The sequence below is a fragment of the Natator depressus genome, chromosome 18 (assembly GCF_965152275.1).
Source record: "Natator depressus isolate rNatDep1 chromosome 18, rNatDep2.hap1, whole genome shotgun sequence".
Taxonomy (NCBI): domain Eukaryota; kingdom Metazoa; phylum Chordata; order Testudines; family Cheloniidae; genus Natator; species Natator depressus.
Window position 1 is genome coordinate 12,556,262 of NC_134251.1, and position 17,331 is coordinate 12,573,592.

At 45.0% G+C, this 17,331-nt stretch overlaps 1 protein-coding gene across 1 annotated transcript; it reads right to left on the bottom strand.

The window, feature by feature from the left end:
• Nucleotides 1-456: 456 nt before the first annotated feature.
• PGD (phosphogluconate dehydrogenase) lies at nt 457-17,221 on the bottom strand. Its single transcript, XM_074933990.1, has 13 exons — nt 17,104-17,221; nt 14,786-14,861; nt 14,161-14,340; nt 13,579-13,644; nt 10,826-10,944; nt 9,414-9,483; nt 8,745-8,879; nt 7,813-8,002; nt 4,759-4,889; nt 3,539-3,672; nt 3,053-3,152; nt 1,206-1,328; nt 457-692 (listed from the first exon to the last, which is right to left on the bottom strand). Exons 1-13 carry the CDS (start codon nt 17,109-17,111, stop codon nt 573-575), a joined length of 1,452 nt encoding a protein of 483 aa, XP_074790091.1. The 5' UTR covers nt 17,112-17,221; the 3' UTR covers nt 457-572.
• Nucleotides 17,222-17,331: the final 110 nt, after the last annotated feature.

Here is a 17,331-nt window from a genome sequence, read left to right on the forward strand (position 1 = left end):
TGGTTTGAATCTGTCCTAGATCAACTCAGCCCTTTATCTTTCCAAGGAAGATATATGGAGCTTGAGATGGTCATGTCAGAGAAAGAGTGAGTGCTTTAAAATAAGACCTTTAGAACCAAGATCTTGCCTGTTCTGAATGGACATTAAAAATTTCATAGCACTTTAATTACCTCCCTCCACCATTGTGCAGTGTTGCTTTGCATTCATGGTTTACCACCCTCTACCTATGAGGTGGCTGCATTTCAGTTGTTCTTTATCTATGTGGTTAGTGAAGCTCTTAAGGCTTGTGAACAATAAGAATACAAAATATGAATGGGGAATTAAATGTGTTCCATGAACCAATACGTGTTTCTGGCCATCTGACTTGAAAGAGGGGAAAGCAGGAAGAGAAGAAAACACCCCACAATACATTTATAAGTGAGTTTATTTGCCTTTCTTATAAGACACATACATACAAGTTATTATAAAAGTACCCAGACAAACTCTAGCCAAATGCAGTATAAGCAAAGTGTTGCCATCAAGAGGAATGTCTCAGATCTACAGTATCTTGGCTTCCAGATGAAATATTTCCACTAGGCATTGTAGGATGAAGAGGACACGTTTCCTCCATGACCTGTCCAGTTAGTATGGATAAATTCCCCTGGTTTCGATAACAGTTCATAGGTATGAGCACCAAAGTAATCACGCTGTGCCTAGATGATGAAACACACAGGAACACCACAATCAAATACCAACATCACTGAGATATTGCACCTTACATCCCACCTCTGTATGTAGGTACCTATTTAGGTTCTCATACCAAGTCCATTGCCATGGTGTCTGAGTGACACCCATTTTAAAAGAAATATATGAGATTTGGGGCAAATCTTACAAAGTGAACATATCTAGAATGTGTATGTGTAATCTGTCATACGATAGCAAAACCTTCAGGAAAGCAGATTCAGACTAGAGAACACAAGCAGGATAAGGGTGGGGGGAGGGAGAGAAGTAACCTGACTGCACAACATTTTATTGCTATCGAAGTGTGAGGTAATTTAAGATTTCAGGGTCTGAACCCAGGAATAACGCATAGAAGAGGTGGCAATATGGAAGAAAGGCTTTTGGCAGGTGATCCTTCACACACTGATGTGCTGTTTTGGTTTTTTTTCTTCCTTGGGCTTAAATTTCAGCCTCACAGGTCTCAATGTGGCGTCTTGGGTGCTTACCTGAATCAGGTTAGCTGGCAGCATCTCATGCCTATACCCATCATAAAAGGAAAGTGCCGTAGTGAAGCAGGGCATAGGGATGCCAATCTGGACTCCAGTGCTGATCACACGTCGCCAGGAGTCCTGATGGAGAATAAAGAGAAAGAAGGAAACAGACTACTTAGCCAGCAGCATGCAGGACTACAGCAGAGGTTACTCGTCTCTAGTCTAATGGCATGTTCCTATTGGTAATCACCACCCTGGATCAAGTGAGCAGATTTTCCAATCAGTATTCATAAACAAAAGCAGTCCAGAGTGCTGCCCAGCAAGACAGAATTAAACAAGACACACACAGTAAAAGCAGTACCCTATACTGTATACACAATCAGATCTAAAACTCAGGCAGGAACTCTGCTCTTTTACATATGCAGGGAGAACAAATTCCAAAGAGAAGAATATAATAAGCAGAACACTGAGCAAATAAGGCGTTTTCAGTAATCCTAATGAAAAAGAGCACAATGACTCCCCAAGGACATAAGAGACTAGTACGTCGCTTCAGAAAGGTATGTGGACAATCTTTTGTCTGAAAGTTAAATCTGATTTAGTAACATGCATAGGATATTCAGCTTTAGTGAATGGAATTAAGTCATAATAAAATGACTCAATTGGCCATACAGACAATGTTTATAGTTCTAACTGGACTTGTCTCCTGCCCAGATCAGAACACTTTATTTGGACAGTCCTAGGTCTAGTGAATTAAGAGCCTAGTACATTGCTGATACTATGCGACTGCATACACTAACAGCAGAATCTTTTAGCTACAAAATTGTAATCCAAACTCTGCACAGCAGGCCCCTTCCAAGGCAAAAGGCATTGTCAGTGATGAGAATGAGGTTTCACCTTGTTAGACAAAAGAAAGAAGAAGAAAAAAATAATTTCTAGGACCACAGTTCTTCCAAACTACTGCACTCCTGTCTTATGATTTCACATGAAAATGGAGTGGCAAACTTAAGAGTTTATGGTTGCTACTAATCTAAAAGTAAGAGTTTACATTTTAGAAACTGATGAGTCATGGTAGCTGAGGATGAATTAATGTGAATTAAGGGCAAAGAACTGAACATTTGTTTGCTTGTATATTACTTCTGGGAAGATCATATTAATACTTTGTGACACTCAAGGAGATGTGTGTTACATTTGACACTATGGCAAGTCTAGGAAGAGTTACCCTTGCAGTACATCATCACCTCCAAATCCTACAGTCTAGGAAGAGTTCAGCTCAGCTCAGCTCTCGATTCATTTGGATGCCAAAATTATAGGGTAGTACTTTACCCATTACAGTCAAAGTCTCTCCCTTTTTTCCTTTATTTAGATGTAATACCTCCATCTTTCTGATGAGATGGAAATGAAGGGTCTCGACTTCATGTGGGTATTTTTACAAAAGTGTGGGTGTTAACTTTGGTGTCCAGACCAAATTCTAATTTGGATAATTACATTTTGCCTCACCACGGTTATGATGGTGCAGTTTCAACTGGTTATGATTATGTTTCACTTCCTGTTCTTCGCTGTACACAGTGGTAGTGCTAAACAGCTGGCATGTCCCACCATGGGGATGCTGCATTTCAATGGTGGATGAGTGATTCCTAGATGCATACATTGTATTCACACACACACACACACACGCAATCCCGAAGCGCTTTAGGATTACCTAAAGCTCTTTGGGATTAAGGGTGTTATATAAAAGATATTTTAAAGACGTTTTTCTCTGCCCTCTCTCTTCTTGGACCTAACCACACTGCAGAAGGGGTGTTTTGGGGCATGTACTGTTTGTAAATTGTTGCCTTTGTGCTCTCCCTTCTTCAGACACACACCTGACAGTCCTCCACAGCCTTCTTAAAGAAGTCATCCAATAGCAGGTTCTGGAGATCGGGGTTTCGGTCAAAAGCATCTTTGATCTTCCCCAGGAATGCACTAAACAGGACAGACACAAAGCTGGAATTAGGTATCAGTGGTGGGAGCTGTGAATTGCCTAGAATCCAAAGGGCTAATGGCTGGGATTTGACAGGCAGCCAGTAAGGCACAGTGTTTACAGAACTCAGCCAATCAACAGATTCCAAACACCAACACCTAGGGGAAAATGACAAAGTGAAAAAATGAAAAGATCAGCAGTGGCGGAGTAACATATAAACTTGATATCAGGTTGCATGAGCTCCAGTGTTGACATAGGCAGCAGCATCCCAGTATTAGCAGATAAAATATAGGAGATCTTCCACAGAGATCTCTGAGCGGGCCAGTCCAGCACAAGGCAAACCAAACTGCTCTCTGGTCAGCATTCCCTGCCCCAATTGCTCTCTTACCTTCTGATGATGCAGCCTCCCCTCCACATCAATGCAATGCCACCATAGTTAATTGTCCAGCCAAATTCTTTGGCTGCCTGTCTTAGCAGCATGAAGCCTTGAGCGTAGGAGATAATCTTGGAGGCATAGAGTGCCTAGAGAGAGACAAATCGTATTTAGGGAAGCAGCCCACAAACTCTGATAGAAGAACTTTAGAATCTGACTCACAAGCAGAGCACACAAGTCACACCAAGGTCCATCTCAGGGGCAACACTCTAGTTATATGTAAGAAACTCACTTACTGAATTCCAAACACTCCTAACTACTATCTCTGATGGTCAAAGCCTTTTCAATCTCACAGTTCAAAAGAATATAGTTGATCCAGGTCAATAGGTACTGAGAGGTACTAAATCTCTCTCCTATGCAGTTCGGACAACTAACATCAAAATATCACCATTTTCTTGCGTTAGTGCTACCCTCATCTATTACTTGAACATGAAGAAAAAGATACAGTCAAATTCTACTTAGTTTTAGTCAGGGTTGTGGTTTTGCTTGTTTTTCTCTCTTTTTTTTTTTTGGTGCATCTATTCCAGTAGTTTTCCCCAGACTGTATGGGTACCACAGAAAGGGAGACTGCTAAAAGAGCAAGTAAGCACTCTTCACTTAATCTGGATCATGCACAGGAACACACACATACATCTCTTTGTCTCCTTTTATTCCCCGAGCCTTTTGCCAGGCAGATTTTCCTACAATAATAAATTTTTGGCACTTCTCTAGCACATTCCATCTGAGAAGCTCAATGTGCTTTCTAAGTGTTAATAAATGCAGCCTCTCCAATGGACAGAAAGTGAAATACCATCTCCATTGCACAAAGAGGGAAATGGAGACACAGAAAGGTGATGTGAATTGCCCAAGGTCACACAATGAGTTAGTGACTTGACTAGGAATAGCAACTGGTTCCCAGTCTTGTGCCTGTATCACCCTTCATCCCAACTGGGATCTTTCTCTGGTCCATGAACAAGTTCCCCATTAACCATATTTTATTGCATCTCAGTTGGCACACACCGAGAGAAATGGGCATGACAGGAGGTGGTCCAGGGCAGGCTCCAATGGCTGGAAACAAGGACAGCACAAGAGCACAGCCAACACGTGTCCCATTCAGAGTCTCGGACTCACAGCATAGAAGCTCACTTTGTCCCCGCAGTTCTAATGCGGAGCTCTGGCTAGAAGCCCTGACTCACCTTGCGAATATCTTCCAGAAATGCCTTCTTGTTCCCACTGAACTGAGTCATTTTGGGCCCATCCAACCGTTTGCTGGCCTGTACCCTCTCATCCTTGAGGGAAGACAAGCACCGTGCAAAGACAGCCTCACCTTTACTCAGAGAAGGAAAGAGAAGACATTTAGCAAGCACAAGCCAAACAATGAGGCCTTTCTAGCCTACTGCATGCAGAGCCAAGGCATGGGGACAGGTGTTTATAGAGATGGGATGACAGCAGCAGGCCACACTGCCATGCAAGGAAGGTCAGGTTTAGGAATGACAGAGGACTCCCATTGGCCACACCAAAGGGAATTTCCTCTGTCTACAAGAAGAGGACCTTTTATCAAGCACCCCCTGACAGCTGATTCACAGTGTGGGGCTGAGTCTCCACAATCTAATCTAGCCAGAGAACTCATATTCAATAGAGGATCATCAGAAATGGAGAAGGGAGAATCTAAAAATAGCAGAAAGTGAGGGGTGGAGGAGGAGAGAAAGGGATTGAGTGAGAAATAGCCCACACTCTGAGATCTAGAGAGTCCAAGGAAAGAAAGGTGGCTTCCAATGAACCATTTACTTAGGTTTTTGGATGAATTATCAGAATATCAGCCAGAAACACAGCCACTGGGCTAGAGCAGTTTTGGGCAGCATTGCTTGGCCTGACATATTTCTTAAAACAACATAAGGCATCTACTATATGACAAGAGTCCTGGACAGAAATAATCAATGTTTCCTTATTTGTAAAAGGAACTTCAATCTTTTGGTCTCCGTTTCCTTCATCCATAAAATACAGACAGTTTTGTATCACAGTATATCTTAGGGAGAGGTGGGGTTAGGAAACTAAATAAATACTTGCACAGTGCTTTGAAGCTGAGAAGCATTTACACAAATACCAAGTATGATGCACATTAATTGGAGATGCTTTTCTAAGAAATCCTCAGCACACACAAAAATGCTGCAGACAAACATTACAAATAAATCAACTTCATAGGGGAAGTGAAAATTTTTATCTGTTAAGATCTTAGTTCTGGCAGTCAGAGGCCCATGCAAGAGTTGTACACATCACTAAGCAAGGTAGGGAGCTGCATTCCTTGGAGAGCTGTAGAAGCAAGCAATATCATCAACTCTTGCATGGAAGCCAAAACCCTGAATTCTTGTCCTGGCAGATAAGTAAAGGCAAAACTCACTCACAGATGTTATTTTAAAGCGTATTCATTTTAATTTAAGACTGTACAGATATTCAGGGAGAGAACCGGGAATTTAAACAGTTTCCTTTACTTTTTAGCATTTGAGGTCACCTTTCAGGGGACTGACAGAAATATGAAAGCATACAAGACTTTCCTTCTTCCTTTACAATGAATCTCCGGTTATAAAAAAGTCTTTCTTTCATACACCTGTGAATGAGTCACAGGTTTGCACAGGACTTCCCTGTCATAGGTCATTATACTTTATCATAATCAGAACAAACCACTCCTTTTCATTCTTGCCCAACCTGTTTCCTTCTGCTTTATTGTGGAGGAAGCATGACTCTGCTATTGCAGGGAGGAAGTTGCAAGTCACCCTGATGCAAGGAGAAAGATGTAGCAACTGCACTAAGAATTTCCAGTATTTGCACAGGGGTTGTGAGGCATTAACTCCACAAGCCACTTCTGCAGCACAGAATTATATTTGGGAAATGCCTCCACCCTTGATCCTTGCAAAAGAAGGAGCCCAAGCAAGAGAACTTTACCAACCAAATGGAGGACACAATTTAAAAGTAAACAAAGCTCTGAGAGATATAAAGCTCTGGTATAATATTTAAATTATTCAGCAAATAGCAGCCTCAGCCCTACTTTGTAAAAATGTTTTTTGTTGCAGTGCAGCCAAGCTTCTCCAATAATGGATTCAGCTGGCCACAGAGGGAGTGATCAATACAATTTATCTTCTAAAACAAGGGGGCTTAGCAAAACTACAGGGGAGAGAAGACATGGGAAAAAGAGCAGGAAAAATAAAGCAAACTCTGACAACAGATGGAACTTCCCGAAGTTAAAGTCCACACTAGAGCTTGTACCATGAATTTAAACACATCTGTAACATAGTTTGGGTGTCTACCCCTAACGCACCTGCAATTTCACAGCTGTGTTCAGAAACTATGCTAGAAACAACAATCAGTGGTAGGTGGGTAATTATGTGGGTGGCTACTTTTCAGGCACACTTTAGGGGCCTGACCCAAAGCCTACTGAAGTCAATGAAAAGATTCCCACTGACTTCAATGGGCTTTGGGTCAGACCGTAAGCTAACCAAAGCAGTTTAAAAAAAAATCTGTTCACATTGCATAGAGAAACCATGCAAACAACCATCATGTTGGAACATAGATAGCAACTATGCTTCTTACAGATAAATGCTCAAAATCCATTTTCAAAGACAGCTGGGGGGGTTAGTGCTGTTCAAGCCATAGTGCAGACAAGGCCTAAGTGTCCCTGTCTAGTCAGATTGACACTATGTCACTCGAGCTCTGCTAAAACTATCACATGGAAATGGGGGAGGAGAAAGGTACAGGGATGGTGGAAAAATAATTCCTACATCTTCAGGAAGACGCAAGTTCTTATAAAACTACAGCAGAAATAGGAGTTTCTTATTCCACACATTTTCAAGGCTGTGATATGACTCAGCATCGGGCACCAGGGGAGGATAGATTACTGAGAACAGGGCTGAACCAAACTAGAGTAGTAAATATTAAAAACCCTCTCCCACGTCTTGGTCTGGCATTGGGTCACCACCAGCTAAGGAACTACCAAATACCATGATGCGGGCAAAGAGGTGTTGACGGTACAAGTGGGACAGATGATTAGGGAGAATTCCCATAGAAGATAAGCAAAAAGCAGGGAGCAGTACTGTCAAAGGGCAAAAGGGCCTTAACTGTTAGACCAGGGATAACAGAGACAGAAGCACCTTCATCATGGGCTTATCCCCTCTACTGCGAAGTGTTCCATGGCTAACATGCTGTTAGACCGGTAGAACAAGAGACAGTGATATCAGTCAGACTGACAAGTCAGTTACCGATGAGCGTGACAGGAATTCCATATTCCAGGGCCGAGATGGCTGTCCACTTCCCAGTGCCTTTTTGACCCGCGCTGTCCTTGATCTTTGGGAGCAGGTGTTTGCCATCAGAGTCCCTGAACTTGAGGATGTTGGCTGTGATTTCAATCAGGAAAGAGTCTAGCTCCGTCTTATTCCATTCTCCAAACACCTTGATGGAGAAACCAACAATGGGATTGCAAGAGGGATACTTACCCGAGCTCAAATTACTGGCACCCCTTCAAACCCACTGACGATCTTAGCCCATTTGCCAGGCATCTACTCAACAGCTCAGAAGAGGAACTAGCATGTCCCCATGTCAGAGGTACTGTAGGTGCATGGGGCCGCAAAGCAGCCATCTCCAAACAGAAACATACAGGCATATTCTGGCCTGATACTACAAGAGCCATATGGGGAGTGAAACGCCTCATTCCATGACACCATACTCTTGGCACTTTGACTATTTGTGGCTCATCCCAAGATTAATCAGGTCTCTATAAGGATTATCTATCCACATTATTGAATCCCACCCTGCTTTAAGGGATCTCTGTGACCTACATTATTGGCTCATATGGAGGAGGTTCATTAGCTTTTTCAGCCCAAGTCAAGGAATAAGGGAGCAACAAGTGGAAACACTTCAGATCCGACCAAGACAGATTCTTTCCCAGGGCAGGAGGCACATGGGGAATGAAAGATCTGAGGCAATGGTCTAAAAGTGTTCAAGGTTTAAGACCCACCTCAGTCGGTGCCCATGCACATTTCCCCACTGGCCCTAGCAGAAGATTTGGTAGAGGATTCTACTACAGACATAAGCTGTGCTCCATCCTAATTGCCTTCAAAGCAGAGCAGTCACCTGCTAGGTCTCAGGGCAGAGGTGAAATAGACGGGGGGGGAGGGGGCGGGCTGCAGCTCACCGTTGCCATCTCATCATGTTCCATTCCCAGTACATCCTTCATCAGGTGGTAGGCCTCACAAATCAGCTGCATGTCTCCATATTCAATCCCATTGTGCACCATCTTCACAAAGTGCCCAGCACCTTCTTCTCCTACCTGCCAAAGAGACATCACAGGGTGCCTTCAGACACACTGCTGCCACCACTACTAAATACCTGCCCATAGTTTCCCTTTGCTTAGTACGGCTTTGTGAGTTTAGTACTGGGGAAAGGCACCCTGGACACACCAAACCGCTGTTTGTGTGTAGACACTGCATGGCAGCTTCCCTCACATTGCCTCAGCAATGTGCCCCACCTGGGATGAGAGGGGAGTTCATTCTCTACAACCAAGTCCTTCCTTGGTCTCTGCTGAGACTGTTAAAAAGGGAAATATCTGTGATGGTGGCTTCACTGCTGTGGACATGGGTCCATGTGGACAGAGAGCATGGGAAGGGTGAAGTACCACAAAACAGAAAATCTGTACTGGGTGCAGCAGACTGAAGGATCAATGCAAAAAGCAGCCCTGCTTTGTTAAGGAATACATTTGTAGCATTTGTGATACGCACACGCACACAGAGATTTCAGTGGCCTAAACAACCAAGCGATGGATCTAATCATATTCCAAAGTCTATCAATGTCTGTCAGTACTTGCCCAGTCACAACAGGGTTCCCCAGTGTTCACTTTAGCAGCGATGCTTTGAAATATCTTCTTGATGTGAGGCCTATGGAGAGGAATGATATAACTCAGCAGCTGGACACAAACATTACAAGAGAAAATTTATCGATGTCGTACTGCCACTGTAACTCACCCCCAGGCCAAATGGGGAGAGGGGACTTGGCTACCAGACATCTCCATCAAAACCAAGATAAAGGCAAAATGCCTCAAGGATTAGCCACTTTATGCAGGAAATAGCAAACCGCACAAGCTGTGCATTTATACAGCACCTTGTAGAGGAGGCCGTCAATGCACTTCACAAAGGTGACAACTATTATCCCCTCCATTTTTCAGATGGGGAAGCTGAGGCAGAGAAAGATTAAATGTCAGGCCCACGGTCATATAGTGAGTCAGTGGCAGAGCCCGAACAGAACCCAGATTCTCTGGCTTGCAGCCCTACACATTAACCACAACATCAGTCTTAGCTGATTTGGAAGGGGAGAAGGAGGAGGCTTAATGAATGTTAACTGGGAGGTTGTGCCAAGCAGATGATATGGTATGAAAGAACACTGAGTCAGGAGTGGGCGAAAGGAGCCACCTGAGAGGAGCATGAACATAGAACGGGGTGAGGAGAGGAGGACAGAATTCTAGGTGGGGATGGAAGAAACAAGCAGCCTTTATCCACGTGTTTAAGATTAAAAGAAAAGCAGAGATTACTCTTGTAGTTGCCAACTTGGCACCATCAAGCTGGAACAAGCTGATCTGAGAGGTAAAGCTGGTGTGAAGCGACAGGACTTTTCAGTTTCTAAAGCTGTCTTTTGCTTGAGCCAAGACTAGGCCCAGGAAAAATCTCTCTCCAGACACACAGGAAAAAAATCACCACGGTCATTGTTGCACCGTCCCTTCCAGTGACATGGGGGTGGGAGAAGGAGCTGGATCGAGAGCCATGTTTGTGTGCAAGAATTCATGCATCCTATTAACAGTTCAGAGACACTGAAGAGCAAACTAAGCCTCCTTTGAGCTATGAGTCACTGCAGCAGCTCCTGTTGCTGCCCATGTTATAACAAGCAATTTCTCAGCTGGCACGGAGTCCCAAAAGAGTCAAATAAAGGTCTCTGGTATATCTGGTCAGGTTCCCCGTTCTCCTCTCCCCTGTAAAGTTAGTACCTCCACCTGCACACTACTGAGAAGAAAACAGGGTAAGCCTGGACTGCCATGAACAGCCAAGACTGCCTGTGACCTCAGCTGGGCTGAGAAGTCCTGAGCCCCCAGGAAACATCAATTTTCTCTTGATATAGACACATCCCACCCTCACCAGTACCCTCTGCTCCCAACATCCAGAGACGACTTTGTTACTACATGACCAGTCTACAAGAGGAGCTGGTGGGAATGGGAGGGCTGATACTTACCAAGCCTCTTTGTCTCCTCCTGGCATGAGCGAGGGTCCGTACCTGGCACCCTCCTCTCCCCCACTAACACCGCTTCCTACGAACAAGATGCCCTTTTCCTGGAGTTCTTTACAGCGCCTCTGAATGGGAGAGAGAGAAACAGTATTCAACAAAAGCTTTTCTGAAACAGAGGAGGGGGAATCCTGCATTTTACTTCAAACACTCATGGGGTCAGGATAGAGCCAAGACAGAGATGGGACCATTTGGGCCCAAAAATAGTTTTTTCAGTTCTGCTTTGGTCGTGGCAATATATGGAATCAAAGAGGAACATACACACAGGCTGCACTTTGAACATTAGGAAACTTCCCCTTGCTCCCCCACTGACATGGGTCCTTGCAAAGAGAAGATAAGCCCGAAATTGCAAGCCCATTAGCAAGAATTTTTAATGAATCTGTAAACTCAGGAGTTGTACCGTATGATTGGAGAATTGCTAACACAGTTCCTATTTTTAAGAAAGGGAAAAAAAAGTGATCCGGGTAACTACAGGCCTGTTAGTTTAACATCTGTAGTATGCAAGGTCTTGGAAAAAATTTTGAAGGAGAAAGTAGTTAAGGACATTGAAGTCAACGGTAAATGGCACAAAATACAACATGGTTTTACAAAAGGTGGATCGTGCCAAACCAACCTGATCTCCTTCTTTGAGAAAGTAACAGATTTTTTAGACAAAGGAAATGCAGTGCATCTAATTTACCTAGATTTCAGTAAGGCGTTTGATACCGTGCCACATGGGGAATTATTAGTTAAATTGGAAAAGATGGGGATCAATATGAACATTGAAAGGTGGATAAGGAATTGGTTAAAGGGGAGACTACAACGGGTCCTACTGAAAGGTGAACTGTCAGGCTGGAGGGAGGTTACCAGTGGAGTTCCTCAAGGATCAGTTTTGGGACCAATCTTATTTAATCTTTTTATTACTGACCTCGGCACAAAAAGTGGGAGCGTGCTAATAAAGTTTGCGGATGATACAAAGCTGGGAGGTATTGCCAATTTAGAGAAGGACCAGGATATCATACAGGAGGATCTGGATGACCTTGTAAACTGGAGTAATAGTAATAGGATGAAATTTAATAGTGAGAAGTGTAAGGTTATGCATTTAGGGATTAATAACAAGAATTTTAGTTATAAGCTGGGGACGCATCAATTAGAAGTAATGGAGGAGGAGAAGGACCTTGGAGTATTGGTTGATCATAGGATGACAATGAGCTCCCAATGTGATATGGCCGTGAAAAAAGCTAATGCAGTCTTGGGATGCATCAGGAGAGGTATTTCCAGTAGGGATAAGGAGGTTTTAGTACCTTTATACAAGGCACTGGTGAGACCTCACCTGGAATACTGTGTGCAGTTCTGGTCTCCCATGTTTAAGGAGGATGAATTCAAACTGGAACAGGTACAGAGAAGGGCTACTAGGATGATCCGAGGAATGGAAAACTTGTCTTATGAAAGGAGACTCAAGGAGCTTGGCTTGTTTAGCCTAACTAAAAGAAGGTTGAAGGGAGATATGATTGCTCTCTATAAATATATCAGAGAGATAAATACCGGAGAGGGAGAGGAATTATTTAAGCTTAGTACCAATGTGGACACAAGAACAAATGGCTATAAACTGGCCACCAGGAAGTTTAGACTTGAAATTAGACGAAGGTTTTTAACCATCAGAGGAGTGAAGTTTTGGAATAGCCTTCCAAGGGAAGCAGTGGGGGCAAAAGATCTATCTGGCTTTAAGATTAAACTCGATAAGTTTATGGAGGAGATGGTATGATGGGATAACATGATTTTGGTAATGAATTGATCTTTAAATATTCATGGTAAATAGGCCTAATGACCTGTGATAGGATGTTAGATGGGGTGGGATCCGAGTTACCCAGGAAAGAATTTTCTGTAGTATCCGGCTGGTGAATCTTGCCCATATGCTCAGGGTTTAGCTGATCGCCATATTTGGGGTCGGGAAGGAATTTTCCTCCAGGGCAGATTGGAAGAGGCCCTGGAAGTTTTTCGCCTTCCTCTGTAGCACGGGGCACAGGTCACCAGCTGGAGGATTCTCTGCTCATTGAAGTCTTTAAACCACGATTTGAGGACTTCAATAGCTCAGACATAGGTGAGATTTTTCGCAGGAGTGGGTGGGTGAGATTCTGTGGCCTGCGTTGTGCAGGAGGTCAGACAAGATGATCATAATGGTCCCTTCTGACTTAGTATCTATGAATCTATGAAGAAAAAACCCATCTCTTGGCACACGGCAGTTTTATCCAAGTGAATTATTCCTGTACCATTTCCATGCTCATGGGATACATGGTCAGTGGAATGACACCAATATTGCCCATTAGCATATATTCTATGACCTCGTGTTCCTCTCAGGCAATAGCTCTGCTATAAGCATCCTGGCTTCCAGAGATTAGAACAGATGCATTTTCAAAAGGGCTTCATTCTAATGAGGCCAGTGTTTTTATTGCAATATTGCTGGACACAAACATACACCTGTCACAGGTCTGCTCCTACAATAAGGACCTAGCAACCCTAACATAGTTCTTTAACAGGTCTGTCAGTAAGGGGGCTCCACTGCAGACAGAATTTGGTGTGGTTCCCCCCAAACAGGAGACTAAAAGACATCCATGTATACAGCAGTTCTGGTTCACCCATTTCTGGGAGGAAAGAAACACAGTCAGGGCATTCTCAGCCCATTCACCTAGAGGAAGGGGTCTAGAAGGCAGCATCAGACTTACCGTGGTGTCCCTGTACTCTGAATTCCCTCCGTCAATTATGATGTCTCCAGCTTCCAGCAATGGCACCTGCAACCAGAAAAGAAAAAATAAAATCAATCACCATTATTATTTGGTCCATATAGGAAAAACTTAGAACTGACCTGCAGCTGAAATCCCTGAAAGGTCAGAGTGAACTCATCAGAACCTGTTCCGGATGGTATTGCCTTAATCACAAGCAACCCTCCTTTTAGGGGCCAGATTTATTAAGGGCTCATCACTAGACTGGGCTCCTCAACAACAGAATCCAAAGGCTAAAACAAGGGGAGGGTTGTGTGTGTGTGTTTTCCCCATCTATAAAGCAGAGACATCACCTTATCTACTTGGGCGTAATTAGTGTCTGTAAAGTTCTAACAACCAAACGTTTATTTTAAGGCAGTCTTCTAACTGATTTTAATCCCCACGAGTTCTCATATGCAAGTGACTTTAAGCAATGCCAAGTTAGCAGCCTGTGAGATTGTCTCTGCAACAATGGGAAGGTGGAGCTGGCATGGCGGCAGCAAAGAACAAGGGGCCAGTAGCAGCTAGGAAGGAAACTATCCTCACCAGACTTTTGATGAAGTCATCCACTGCACTTCCAGCTTTCACCAGCAAGATGATCCGACGGGGCTTTTTCAGCTTGGAGACCATCTCCTGTAGACTGTGAGCCCCAATCACTTTGGTTCCCTTGGCCTCATTGGCCAGAAAGGCATCCACTTTGGACACCGTCCTGTTAAACGCACAAACCTGGGAAAGCAAAAAAATGTGATGTTGTCCATATCAATCAACAGTCGGCTAGCTCCAGCATTATACACTTCTCTCCTGCTTCCGCCCTCCAAGAAGCCACATGTCAGTGATACTCTTGCAGCTTTTCTGTATGTCTTTGCATTAGGTTCAATCGCTAACAGGATGTTCCAAGTGCAATTGCAACCCCCAAAGGATGAATTGATGTCTAACAAATCCACATGTGATCACAATTCCTGGCTAGACACAGATGAGTACAGCCCTCTTCTCCAATCCCTTCCTTTTTGAGCAGCAACAAAGGCTGTCATAAAAGGGAAAGAATCTGAACTCAGCACACTGTTCACGTACACCACCTCCCACACAAATTAAAATGCCCACCTGCTGCTCTTGGACACTAGGGATTCAGCCCTTGGAAATGACAAATAATTCCCCAAATTCCTTCACTCACCACAAAGCCATGGTCATTCATGTTTAAAACCAGGTTCTGACCCATTACAGCCAGTCCAATCAAAGCAATGTCAGCTCTGAAAAGTAGAACAACAACACACCAATATCAGAAAGATTCCAACTGTTATTAACAATGATCCTTTCATGATCTACCAGGCTATTTTGGTCTGAACTGTTCAGTGAACCTGTGCTGGTGAGAGCGTACATATATTCTCCCTGATCTTACATGCGCTATAGAGGACTCTATATAAACAGTGTGAGCCCACATGATTAACGGATTCTGGTCTCAGGCAGAGACAGTAGAGAGGTGAACACAGCAGAGCTCTCCACAGTGCATACCAAGTGATCTTGAGCTGCCAGGATCCCGTCCCAACTATCAAGGCAAACAAGCCCTGGAAGGAAGAGAGAAGGAAAATACCCCACCAGCAACTAGAGGGGAGATGAAAGGAGGAGCAAGAGGTGATACTGTGCCAAATGGAGTCAGAGTGAGCAGCACAGTACCCCAACACAGATCTGGAGTGCTCACACTGTGGCAGTGCAGCCCCAACCAAAGACACTGTGTCAGACACAACATCTGGACATCACTTTGCATTTCTGTATTTCGCTGCATCTTCAACAGGTGCCAAGGCGGCGCTCCAAGACTGGTATCACTGCCCCAGCAGGGGTGGAGGAGGGAATGAAGTAGTGCTGGAGACTGATTTAAAGAGAGCTAATGGGGACATAAGGGGCTGTTTCAGGATGACAGGGCAATCAATACCACCGATGTCATTTTCACAAGGTCAGGGCTCCATGCCCAGCAGCACCTGGATTTTGCCTCAGGCCTCTGACAAAGCAGTCCACTTCAACTGGCAGAAATCCAGCTCATGGAGCCACTTGGTTATCATGTCCTCTCTCCCCAACGTCCTATGGTTTACTGCACAGGACACTGCAGAAAGAAGTTGGGAGGAACTACCAGAGCCACCAACTTCCCCAAGCTCTGCAAGGAAGAGATGAGCTACCTTATGCAAAGAGAGACTTCTGTGTAGAAGTCTTCATATGAATAACGTCTGCCCTGTCCCCTCTTCACTCTGCCAGGAATCTTCTCTCTTCCACATCAGCTTGATGGTTCACCTGATTATCCATTTGTTTTGGGAGTCATCCTGCCCCTGACCCTGACCTCTGAGGCAGATAATTAAAGGCTGTACTGTATATTCTAGAGAAAGATCAACGAGGGAGGACATTTGTCTCCAAGCTCAGGACCCTGAAATACCGAACAGGTCAGACAGGAGAGTAGTATTGCCCCAGCACATTCACAACCTGTCTTTTCCCCTTCTGTTCATGCTCTTGAATTCCTTTGCCCTGTACAAGTCCAGCTGTAACCTGACAATTTCCAGTAGGAGTTACCAATAGGACAATATATTTGGCAACACTTTTCTGGTGAGTAATGTTTCTCAACTTATTAAGTCAATAAGAAAAAAGAAAAGTGAAATAATTGACGAGAATTTCAGCCAGAGACTACAAAGCATCCGCATATTTTCTGACTCTATTTGCATATGCAGCAGGATGACAAACTGAATTAGTAACTGACTATTGCTTTAGCATGCAGCTTGAGTGCCATTAAGGAAGTCACTGAAGGCAACAATCCAGCTCTCATCAAATTCTGATGCCTTCTCACCTGAGAGTGCTAAGCAGAACTCTTCACTGCCACCCCCCTCAATTCTATCCAAGAGTGGCCCATGTCAGTGGTCCCTGGGCATCACCGTGGGATGGGCAAAATGAGCCCCAGAAGGCTCGGGTCAAAGTTTGAGCAAGGTGGTTCCAGTCTCCTGGGGGTGCGGGGCAGACGGGAGAGCCTCCTCTCGGCCCCAAGAAAAAAACCCTGACTCACAGGCTTTAAGGCCAGAAGGGACCGTCTGTGATCCCCTAGTCCAGTGGTTGTCAACCTGTGATCCATGGACCCCTGGGGGGTCTGCGACTGTGTCCAACATTTCCAAAGCGGTCCGCACCTCTGTTTGGAATTTTTTAGGGGTCTGCAAACGAAACAGTTGAAAACCACTGACCTGGTCTAACCTCCTGCACACGAACCTCCCAACCCCCCCCCCAACTTCAACCATCCGGTTCCCCACTTCTGAGCCAGCCAGGAAAACAACCGTGCAGGGACGGCATCCTCGTACTCGGCCCGCCTGGTCACTCCCAGGGGCCGGGGCCTCGCCGCCGCGGGGACCAGCTAGCCCAGCGCGCTTCAGGTCAAGGCCACGCACTACCCCGGACCGAGCGCCCCCGCCCGCCTAGGTGGCAGGAGGCTCCAGCGCCAGGCCTAGGACCGCCCGCGGGACTCACTGTGCCATGGCGGCGGCGGCGACTCCCCTCGTTGGGCCGGTAGGGGACTGAGCAGAGGCGGCGCGGCCGGGCCGGGCCAGCTGTACTCGCCCAGCTTCGCTCTCATTGGCCCAAGGCCGCTTCCGCCTCTCGGGAGGGCGGGACTTAGGGGCTCGTCCTCGCCTAGTTCCGCCCCATCTGTGGGCTGATGGCTCAGAGGGGCCCAGCCGAGCGCCGATCTCATCGTCC

Bases quoted from the DNA above. Each gene is read 5' to 3' on its own strand.
- PGD (XM_074933990.1), bottom strand. The intron at 9,484-10,825 runs GTAAGTATCAGC...TCCTCTCCATAG, and splicing joins GGAGGAGACAAAGAGGCTTG to GCCTCACATCAAGAAGATAT. The intron at 693-1,205 runs GTAAGCACCCAA...TTCATCATCTAG, and splicing joins TGCCAGCTAACCTGATTCAG to GCACAGCGTGATTACTTTGG.